General features: G+C 31.8%; 1 protein-coding gene across 1 annotated transcript; it reads right to left on the bottom strand.

The window, feature by feature from the left end:
- Window positions 1–1,388: 1,388 nt before the first annotated feature.
- LOC113731042 (GDSL esterase/lipase At1g28580-like) lies at window positions 1,389–8,182 on the bottom strand. Its single transcript, XM_027256079.2, has 5 exons — window positions 7,758–8,182; window positions 7,347–7,571; window positions 2,783–2,931; window positions 2,237–2,513; window positions 1,389–1,770 (listed from the first exon to the last, which is right to left on the bottom strand). Exons 1-5 carry the CDS (start codon window positions 8,029–8,031, stop codon window positions 1,514–1,516), a joined length of 1,182 nt encoding a protein of 393 aa, XP_027111880.1. The 5' UTR covers window positions 8,032–8,182; the 3' UTR covers window positions 1,389–1,513.
- Between the last annotated feature and the right edge of the window lie 4,330 nt (window positions 8,183–12,512).

The following is a 12,512-nucleotide window of genomic DNA, read 5'->3' as shown; positions in this document are numbered from 1 at the left end:
AGGGACCAAATCTATGAAAAAAAAGTTTAGAAACTAAATTGGCCATTTTTCCAAAAGTTTTTGGTATCATTTCTTAACATTTAGTGTAGTAATCTTCAAGCCAAGTAAAAGTTCCGACAAACACAAATGCAATGACAATTAAAATTCGTTACAGAATCCGTCAAAATATAAAACCTCGTGTTATGCCATGGTGTGCAATTGACTAAAAAACACTTAAAATCCTCATTTATATAGCTAAATTCAGTCACATACTCAAACAAAGATTTACCAGTTGTGGTACGGAATCTCGTATCGCTGTTGTTATTTTGAATAGATAATGTACGTATTTCTTCTATTTTTATCACTTAAAAGTTTACTTGCAATATTAGAATAATATTATAATGCGCATAATGAGCATTAAAGAATCTTAAAATTATAATTTGTAGACTGAATCTTTTTATTTGTTTTGAAGTAACAATTCTTTTTGGAAGATGACCTTTAATTCTTGACCGAAAACTTTCATCTATCCTGTACGACGGGTACGACGGGTGGAAGGGTAAAAGACGCAACCGGATTGGACTTGGGTCATCGTACTCATTTCAACATGAAGGTACTCGACATATTGATGTCAAAGTCAAACGAGTACAGCAGTCCTGTGAGATAACATTGAAGAGGAAATTGGCATGGGCTCCAAAATTTAATCAGTGTAAGGCGGCCTCATTACTACTGATGGCGAGAGTAGAAAATTGCATTTTCAATCGCCTTATTTGCCAAATGTTTTTGTGGTACAAAGACAGCTAAGCTAAATTAGTGCAATGGTGATGGAGGATCATATGCAGTTGTCTAGCAATTAAGGGCAGAAGTTATTAGTAGCCTCCCGATTAAATTGATGCTCTCCAGAAAGGGGAAAAAGAAAAGAAGAAGAGAGAAATCTCATGACATTTTAGGGGCTGGTGAAAAAAATGCTTATTAAAATGTTAATTAGCAAGTGAAAAAAATTTATAGGCATGTTTGGATAACTAATTTCTTTTAAAATAATATTTCGCTTATATTATAAACACATTTTTGAACTCACGTTTTTATATTTTTAACCATATTTTTAATTTACATGCACTATATCACAAAAAAATGCTACTACAATTATTTCAAATAATACAACATTTATTTGGACATAATCCTCGTACTCAACTCTACCTGCTCATACCTCTGTGAGCCTACTAAAATACCCGGACCTTAAATAATCTTCAATTCCAGCAAAAATCAATGATTGGTCAAACCAGAACAGCATCCTTAAACTTACCAGCAAATTAATCCAGTTTCCGATTTAATAATTTCACTTGGCATTAAAATTTTATAGTCCTTGCACGCTGAAAAATGTATATATGATGGACACACCAACTCAACAAAAATAGATTCAAACAAAAAAAGTGCTATTTCACGGCTTGTATAGTGACATGTATACATAAATCTACTTGACTTGCAACCAAGCAAATGATCGATAGAACACTTGCCCTAAAAAATTAAGTGATGGAACCTAATCTTGAAGCAAAAGCCCTGAACTTGTGGATGCAAGAGCACAGATTGTATTCATCGGAGGAGTAGAAAATGGTCCTTGAAGTAGGCCCCCGGCTATCGATTGGTAGGCAGCTTCCGTCAAGTGCAAACCATCCCAGCAGACATACAAAGACGGGTCGTCACAGCTAGTTGCTGGTGGGTAGCCACATTCCACGGAGGAATTATAATTGTAGGGGCCTCCACCACCGCAGCAAGCCTTTAGAGCTCCTCTAAATCCTGTTATGTAACAACGTTTGAGATATCAATAATATATGTTCCAATTTTGGGATTATAAAAGCAAGAGAGCAAATTTATATTGTGAGCTTTATTTATGATAATTTTGGGGGGGAAAAAAAGGAAATGGTTTATCAGAATTAGCAGAACTGACATTTTATATTATTTTACGGTCCAGATTAGATTGAAAAGAAAACCAGAAAAAGAGTAAAAAAAAAAAACAAGAAGTAAACTTGCACCTTTGATTCTTTTTATTATTGTCAAACTCCATTGACTACATTTAGTTACCCTACATTATCACTAAAATTTGCAGTAATTAATCCAAATTGTAGGGCCAAGGCGGCTTAATTTTGTCTTCCTTCGTTCTTCATCATTATATAGCATTGGATAGGAAGGGGAAAAAAAAAAAAGAGTCCAACGCAAAAGTAAAATGTAAATCAAGTTGAAAAAAAAAAAAAAAGAGAAATACCATATTTGTTTGGGGAACGATATAATCTCATTGCAGCATTGTAGTAATCGGCATAGATAATGGTGGCATGAGGATGAAGTTTTCTGATGCGATTAAGTTCTTTCTGCAGCAATCTGTTATGGTACTTTGAAAAATCATTTAACCAGTTTATGCAACCAGTAGCCTTGTCATAGTCTTGCTGGTTGGAACCTTGAAAATAGGTCAGATAGACAGCTGAGCAGCCGATTGGAAAGTTCCCGGGAACAATCAATGTCACAGCTCCGAGCTTAATCACTTCCTGCATTATTACCATGGAATTGTTCATTTACAAACTTCTGCAACAAGAACATAGGAGCTACTACTCCCAAGTCCCAACAATGGATGGATGAATTTAAGAAAATTGTCACTGTAGTAATTTTTTTGTTTTTTGAATACATGTGATGTAATCTTCAAGAATTACATTCTAATTAGTTTATGTGATTCTGCCGGGTTTTAGCCAAAAAAAAGAAAAAGAAAAAGAAAGGGACTACCAGACTAGTTGTTAAACAATTTCAGGTTGTTATTTACCTCGATGGCTGAACTGATCTCGCTAACAACAGCAGGAACAAATGATTTGATCTGATCTATTTTTATTCCTTGAACAAGTGCATGGTTGTAATCATTTCCTCCAATCTCTCCCATAAGAACAAGCGAGGTTCGAAGAAATTCCCTGCAATCTGTTCATGATGTACACATTTGAATTAGAATCCTATATGTTATTGCTACTATCTTTTTCTTTCTTTCTTTTGGGATAATAATCATACAGGTTGAATTACCAAAGATGCATAATTCACATAAAGTTGGTTTTCTCATCATTTTCTGGATAATGCAATTTCAGATTAATCAAATCTAAGATCAACACGTCTACATATAATTGTCTACATGTTCAAAAACTTTCTTGGCTTGATTGTCCTTTCTCGATGTCATGAAGGAAAGCTTTGTCTAATTACGTGAAGACAGCATTTGAAAATTAACAAAAAAAAAATCAATTTCTTTAGGCCAATCAATGACTCATCACTATGTGATCCTATTGTGGCCTGCAGAAACTGACTACCGGTAGCTTTTGAAATTAATCATCTGATTAAATACTAAAGTGATCACTAATCAGGTCTTAATCTTCAAAAAGGCCAACATCCCGTGAGAAATCAGCTTGAATAGTTTTTTTTTTTTCTCGATATTGTGCCCCGCCTACAAAGCTGGTACAAGTGTCGATGCAATTTGGAGGTATTTAGGTATGCAATTTGTCATATAATAGGCTATCTACTAATTTTTCATATCCAAAACTTATGTCCCCCAATATACTGAGGATGAATGGACCAAGTTTTCTTTATTTAAGATTTTTTTTTTGATAAGTGAAAAGTATCTTCTGTTTATAATTCTTCCCACCTTACCATCTAATTCAACTCTCTTTTGAGTAAACCAAGGTTAGAACACAAAATACCAATACTCAAAATTTTTTGAACATCTATTTTCATTTCTCCCCTCTTTTCTTCTTCATTCCTTGCAAAAGAAAGATGGTTATCAATTGAAAAGTATAACCAATTCAGTGTATTGAATTCAAATTAGCAAAGATTTCGAAGAGACATGCATGTTAAGATAGAAGATTAAAGCAGCAATCCACCAATGGGATATAGAAACATGATGTGCCCTCTTTGCTCTTGAAAGACACAGGCATTTACATGCTTCATCGCGTCTATTATTCCTAAACCTTCACTAAATATTCCGGGTCCGTTTGGATTCCTTGTTTTTGGGCCTGTTTTTAAAAAAACTGTTTTTCACATTCCAAACGCTACAGTAAATGTGTATTTCAAAAACAACTCTAAAAACACCATATCCAAACAATATATCAAAAACAACTCCAAATACATATTTAATATGTTTATTTCAATTTGTATATCTCAATAATGTATAGGATATATATATATATATTATATTAATTTAAATATATTTATTTATACATATTATAAATATTTTATTTTATATAAAATATATTTTTATAAATTTATAATATATTTATATAAATATTATATATTATATAAATTATATATAATATAAATATGTAATTATACATTTATATAAATTATATATATTTAATATATACATAATATATATTATATATATTATACATTTCTATAAATGTACATTTATACATAATATATATATTTATGTATATTTATAATATACATTTATATTTATTATATTAATACATTTATACATAATATTAATATATATTTATAATATATTAATTTATACATTTATATATTTATTTATAAATATATAAATGTATTATATTATAAATATATAAATATATAAATGTATTATATATATATTTATATATAATACATTTATATATTTATTTATAAATATGTAAATATATTTATTTATAAATATGTAAATATATTTATTTATAAATATTTATAAATGTATTATAAATGCATAAATGTATATAAATACAAAAATATATAAATTATAATATACATTTATATAATATTCATTTATAATAATATACATTTATACATTTGTAAATATTTTTGTATTATGTATTATATATAATATAATACATTTATAAATATTTATAAATAAATGTATTTATAAATAAATACATTTATTTATAAATATTTATAAATGTATTATAAATGCATAAATGTATATAAATATAATAATTTATAATTTATAATTTATACATTTATATAATATTCATTTATAATTTATACGTTTATAATAATATACATTTATACATTTATAAATATATTTATATTATGTATTATATATAATATAATACATTTATATATTTTTTATATAAATATATAAATATATTTATTTATAAATATTTATAAATGTATAAATATATATTGTTATAATAATATATAAATTATAAATTATAAAAATAATCGAAAATATGTTTTAAAAATACATCTAAAAATAATCCATAAAACATCTACAGTAAAAATTTTCATATAGTTTTTGAAAAACAACCCCAAAAACAGCTAATCCAAACGGACCCCATTTTTAGGGATTGAAAACTCCAAAAATTAAATAAAATACTCTTTTGTTTGCTCGTTTTAATAACATAACTTAAATGATAAGGACGTTTACCAAATGAAAAGTTGGTGGATGATCTTATCCAAACGTTTGGGGCAGGCCAACTGTGGTTGATAACCAAAGTGCTTGGCCGATTTTGACATTTTTGGCAAAATAATTAGTTAAGAACTTTGTGTGTTGGACAATTGGCAAAGTCGCCATCATCACCTACCTCCTTTTGGCGTTGTCTTCCTAATCGTTTTACCATTGAAATGGACAAAATTTTCTTTAATCAGAAACGTTTCTATCTAATTACTGACTAACTTCAAAAGTCTGATAAAAAAAAAGAAGAAACGTTTTTATCTTTTACTTTTACTTTTTCCTTTCCCATAATCAGAAAAAGACAGGTAGACACCAACCGACGCCCGCAATAGAGCATCTGTTAAAAGTAGTTTGGGAAGAATGGATCAATAAAATAGCAAAATTCATGTTATGAACGTCTAGTGGATTGGCGGTACGTTCCATTTTGAGACGGTCCACAGCACTCTCGCCTACTATTACATGCCAACCCCATCATTTTCTTTGCAAACTAAGGCCTCCTCTGATGCATTTTTTTGGAAATCTATCTAAAACTTTGTTGTAGTGTATTATAGAAGTTTGTCAAAAATCTTTTTGATACCGCAAGTTTTTAAAATTAATTAATGTTTTAGGAGAATAATGAACAAATCAATAAATAAGTTATAAACATGATAAGAAATTATCCTAAAATTTGTTTGGATTGTCAATTTTTTCTCAAAAAAATTTTACGTTTTTTATGAACACATTTTTTGATCATTTTTTTAATTTGACACATATCAAATCGTTACATTATATTTTTTTATGAAAATTTCAAAAAATAGCAATCCAAACGCTTGTAAAATAGAAGAACCACAAATCAAAAGGGTTGTTGCTCTTTCCATTTTTTATTTAAATTGCCGACTACTTTTCGCTTTCCGGCGAGTTAGGTGTCTTTTTCGAGGGTTATCCACATTCAACAACTTCATTCCTCTGACTCACCTGGCCACACTTGGACCAAAACCATTAAACTCTTACCAACCACAGCTAACCAGAATCTCAACTTCTACAGTTGGCTTAACTTTGTAAAGATCATCCCTTAGAATTGACTCCTGTATACCAAGTAAATTCTTGATCTAATTAATGACAAAACCAAACAAGTTAAATTATTAAACTATCAAACACACAAGAGTTTTTTATCTAAAAATTCTGCCCACAAGTAATTTACCTAGCATGTGCATGGGTCCATCTGTGACATTTTATCATCAAACCTGTGTGCCAGTACCCATATATTGTCGGACCCCAAAAGGGTTGCAAAGGAAAATTTACATCATTATTAGATAATGCTTGTAAGAATTGAGCATTTCCCTTTTCAGTCGGGATTCCTACTCAATTGTTGTCTACATAATGAAACTTAATTTAACGTTATAATATTGAAATTAATTATTTACAAGTCCCATTACCGTGCTAGAATTGGGTAAGAAAAGTGTATCTTGGACTATATTTTCGTTTGGTGTTATTTGCCCGTGGTTAGAGTCATTAACAACTTATAGGTTTGAGGAATAGCTTTTTAGATACACCAAAATCTAGGCATGTATTACTATTTTTAATCATATAAAGAAAAACATTGAAGTGAAAAAATAAGACAACTGTAAAAAATTTGGAGGCAAATATGGTTAATCATATCAATGTAAAGCTGAGGTGTCACATCCAAGCTGGCATTGAACAATTGCAAGAACTCAGAAGAGATTATTGACCCCCACTCAAACTAGTACAGAAGATTTGACTTATGATCAGATGGACGAATTTTAAAAATGTGTAAATATAACCACGTAAGGTTATAAATCAGCTCTAAATTTTCCACCAATAAATTTAAAATTAAATTATACTATGAAGATCAAAGGAATAGACAAGAAGGGAATGGAGCAAGACAAATTCCAAATGAACATGCAAATTAAACGAGTAAAAGGACGAGTTTCATTTCAACTACCCAGTAAATAAAGAAGAAAGCACTTACCTGAAGAGTTGCTGCAGAAAGACGGCATCACATCTTTGAACCACTTTAACTGAGTTCCCAATGACACATTCGTCAGAGGATTACGTACTCCTCTTTCCCTGAAAAATGAACTGTCAAGTGCTGTAGCTCCTGCTACTGCAAAATTTACGCCTTGACGAAAATCCCTTCCCCTTGCATCTTCTCCGGCAAGATATGGTGGTATTAACGGAAGCCCAAAGCTCTCAGCTGCAATGCCAAAAGATATACATTTATAACAGATTAACATGAAGCCCTACATATGAATTTAAGGAATATTAAGGTTTGAGATGATCTCAGAATCGAATACTCGTTCTAAAACAAGAGAGAAAAATCTTCATATATCGCGACATGGAGCAACAAGAGTGCGTGATGCACTTATGTGTTACTGCTTACCAATGAAATCATTGACAAGACGTCCATTGGAGAAGCGACCAGTAGGTCGGTGAAAGAAGCTTTCGCCGTATGGTGGTAGGGAAAAGTGGGGAGGATGATTGGAGGGGCAGAGGCGGAGTAAGTTGCCAGTATCAGCGATGGAATCACCAAAGCTGATGATGGATTTGTAGCATATTCCAGCTGATGCTCTTGTTGAAGTACATAATTTCAATAAAGTAAGTATGAGTATTGCTAATGCAGGTGTTAGTAATTGGATAGAAGATGAAGCGGCCATATTTTACTAGTAACTATGGTGAAGGATCGAAGGTTAAAGAAGTTAAAGATTCTGCAATATGGTTTGCTTGTAATCAAGCCAAAGGCATAAAATGAGTTTTAGATGCTCCCTTGCTTTTCTTAATTGGCTTTAAGGAGAAGCCTTTTATGTGGATTTGTTGGACCATCCACCAAGTTTTAAAAAAGGATAATAGGAATGTTACATATTATTACCCTTATTAGTCACTAGTTTGCTTATATCTATTGTTATTTTACCCCTTTATCTTTACATTTTATATATTTTCACCCTTGAATTGTAGATGACTAGTTACTTTGAGAAACGTTTAAAATTCTAAACAATACAAATTAAGTATTAAGAGAGTTTTATTACGTATGCAACATCGAAAGTTCCACTACCAGAATCCTTTTACAAATTGTAATAGGATGTCAGGATATCACTATTCCCCACCAACCAAGACTTGGTTTGAGACACGGTTGAACTTATAGAACTTACCATAACGGGTAAAGTAATGGAGTATCCGACAGGAGAAGAATAGAATCGTTCCATTTTGATTATGAAAGAGTAAAACTTCTGATTGCTTCTTCAAAAGTTGTTAGGAAGAAGTTTCTATTAAGTTTCCACCATTCTTTTTCTAGTGTTATTTCTTAAAAGTTTATCTTTTACATATTTGTCATCAGAAACAAATTTTGAAAGATTAAAGTAACGCTATATAGGTTATCCGGCAAGAAAGAGAGAGAGAGTATAGGATTTTTGGGGAACAAATAGTGGATGGCTATAGTTGGAGAAAATGATTGTTGCTAGGTGGAGGACCATGCAAGATACGCACATCATGTGGTTATAGGATGGAAAAGAGGTTGAGATATGTGAAGTCCATACGTAAGTAGCATGCTTTAATTAATTCCCGGAAGGAAGTTGTCAAGCAGATGGTATTTTAGTTCTGAGACCATGCAGCCATTAAGAAAGGGAGTTGAGTGAGGACTTGAAATTGTTCCCTAATTCATTGATACTATAGTATGATTTGTTGAAAGTAGGATGTACTACTTCTTGGATAGTTGAAGTGTTTAGGTGAACTAATAATCACCTTATTGAGTAGAGCACATGTCGTTGTCAAACTAGAGAAAGTTAATGCAGTGATAATAATGGTCACAGAAATTATGTCAATTTTTTTTAAAAAAAAAATAAAGAAAAAATCTCTGATACTTCAATGGCGGCGATGAGGGTGGGAAGTGTTTTCTTGAATTAATAAAGAGCATGAAATCAATCTCTTAATCAATAGCTTTAAATTGAAACAAAGCTTGCTAGGGAGAAAAGCATTTTAGGGTTCACCAAACAAATGGGACATAGTCACCGTATGAGCAGAAGATGTGTAGAAAATGTGTAGAGAGGGTAAAACGAATTAAAAGATGATTTCCGACATTATATATGTGGTGTTAAATGCTAGAATTTAGGCCATTGGAGTAGGTAAAATTTAGGGTCAGACAAAAGACTCAGTAGCATAACAATGTGGTGCAATTCTGCTGGACCGTTCACCAATGTTGTAATTTAGATAAATACTAAACAAACACCAATGGTGCAAATACGATCATCACCAAAACGAAGAATTATATGACGACCCAAATTAGAGGAATTCAGCACATTCATTGTTGTCCCATTCATATTTATTACCCTTCCTTCATAAGAGACATTCATTGTTGTCCCATTCATATGTATTACCCTTCATAAGAGTGCTAGGCTTAACAAAAGTTAAATATGGATGTCAATTTAAATATAATTTTCATTATAAATTTTAAGCACAATTTAGTAGTTTCAAAAACATATTTAACATAGAAATAAATGAATTTTTAAGATAGACGTATTCATTAGTTTCAAACTCTATTATATATTACAACAATTCTTGTGCTAATGGAGTTTGATCTCTCTAATTCTGGGTCCTGACTTCGCCACTGATCCATTCCCTTTCAAGATAGAATTATATATTAGTAGTAAGCTAGGAAGTGGGGAAATTTGATGGGGATTAGATGGTATCTTATACGTCACTTATTTAAATTAGATTGCTTTTGAAGATAGCACTCTACCACCTGTCCGCAAGAAAAGTTCAGCAGGCAATGTGGCCAAGCTTGGAGCAATCAGACAATGACTGGGCTAAACAAACTTCCTCAAATGCATCAAATGGAGAGTGGCAGTTGACGGCTGGAAGAAGTTTAATTTGGGCAGTAATCAAAGTCCACGTTCGATTGTGCTTATGAAGCTACATGGATCACATCCTTAATAATTGGTCTATAAAGGATTTTTTCTTGTTTTAAGGATTGGTTTCAGAAATGAAGCAATATCCTAGTGGACGGTACCCCTCATCCAATACAAGAAAAGATCAAAACCAATCAAACCAAAATAATAAACCGGTAAAATCTCTACCATATGCAACCAGCAATCCTAGATTGCTCAACGTTCATCAATTTAAACTAACCATTTTATAGTTTCTGAAATTTTCAGCCAGGTTCGAAGGACTACATAATAAGCATTTCTACAAACAGGCAAAGTTGAAATAAAATTTCTCCGACGAAAGAAGAGTTCAGATTAAAGTCTTCCATTCTTTTCCCGTTGATCATAATATCCGTGGATCTTGGCATTCATTTTTGTGTCTTCAAATTTTGTTTGTGCTCGTACATGAGATTGAGGGAAATCATTTAAAACGTCCATCACATTTTGCTAAATAATTTTTTTTTATCATTCATTTTTAAAATGCTAACTTGGCATTCCTTACAAATTCAAATTAACAAAATTTTGGTCCCAACCAAAGTTTCTGATCACTTTTTAACTTAAAATTGTCACGTCGCTCACATGCAATCATTTTTTATGTACAAAAAAAATGATCGAAAACCTAAATTGGAACTAAATTTTATCGATTTGATTTAATTTATGAGGAGTGTAAAATTAATATTTTAAAGATGAAGCACAAAAATTTTCATTGATTGAAATGTGAGATGCGGCTTGAATGATTTTTCCTAAGAATGAAGATATAAGTGGCTGAAAGATGGCTATGCAAGAGTAAATTTGACTGGATTTGCCACTTTGGGCTGGACAATGAAGTCAAACGTTTCAAAATGGCACTTACAATTGGTTGTTGGGATGGATCACATAATCTAAGAAAAGCTGAAGAAAGCCTGCTGCGAAAAGCCACTCAAGCATACGAACATATCCGTAAGGCCTGTTTCAAATCGACAGAAGTCCATGAAATGGCAAGCATATTCCTGGGGAAATCCATGGCCAAGCCACCTTTTGATCAAGGTGTATCTTGCCACATTGGGCTGCAATTCTTGGATCAGGAGTTCATGATGGTTAAAACTATCTTTAACAATGGTGATGACATCATCATGGATCATTTCTTGGGTAAACTGCTATATTCTGTCATATGATTTTGCAGATTACTATAATACTCTCTTAACGTTTTAATGTATTGAAATAACTCTCATAGAAAATGAGAAGTAACTCCAGTTATGCAGATTGACTCAAATAAGCTCCAAAAAGATGTGTATTGAAATTATAATATCCATTTAAACTTTTTCTATTATTCGCATATATTCGAGTAATTTTTTCTATCGTTTTATGCGAAGTAATCAACACCACGTTATCTTTAGCATTTAAGAAAAATAGCATTTCAACCAATGATAATATGGAAGCCATTTTTTTTTTTTTTTATCAAATTTCCTCTTTATATGAAATTACAAGAAAGTCATGTAATGTTTTAAAAGATTTGGAGATCATGTCGTAAAAAATGAAACCACAGGTTACGTTATAAGTTACCCTTATTTATTCCTGGTGAGGAAAGAACACATTGCACATGTTTTCGAGTTATGTTCCAGTAGAAGGGATGAATGAACAATATGAGGCTACTTCATTTGGGCTTTGGAAGATCGTTCCCATATTACGCCTCGAAGTCCAGGATTTTCAATCTCTTAGATACCACTTTCGGGCCTCTTTTAAGGATCGTTGCTTATTTCCCTTTTGCAGTATTAGACAACAGACACCGCTTAGTACTTAGTGGGATTACTGCATGTAGTATTGTTGACTAATTATTCCAAATAAAGTTAGTTGTTCACTTTATTTGTCTTGCAATTTTCTTTAGCTGTCACTTATTTGTCTTGCAATTATATAGCTGTCAATTATTAGATGTCACTTATTTGTATCTTCCCCTTTGTTTGTCTTCCTCTTGTGAACCTCAAGCCTCTAGGACATGAGGTGGCTGTGCAGGTAGACGATGGGAGAAACTTAATCGTTCAGGGCTTGACAACCTTTCACTTTTGCTCGAGTTTTGAGTTTTAAAATGAAGTTTATTGACTTCGACCTCCAGTTTAACTTTGATAAAATTGAATCAATCTCAGCACGTTCAAGCCCAGACTCGACTCAATGAGCCCCTTGTTTCCAACAACGATGTGAACTAGATAGTTTCTTGTATAGGCCTTGCTTTATGAACTATAATTATA

Source organism: Coffea arabica, chromosome 2e (genome assembly GCF_036785885.1).
Source record: "Coffea arabica cultivar ET-39 chromosome 2e, Coffea Arabica ET-39 HiFi, whole genome shotgun sequence".
In the NCBI taxonomy this organism is placed as follows: Eukaryota; Viridiplantae; Streptophyta; class Magnoliopsida; order Gentianales; family Rubiaceae; genus Coffea; species Coffea arabica.
The sequence above is the reverse complement of the archived record's forward strand: the minus strand, read 5'-3'. Positions and strand labels throughout refer to the sequence as shown.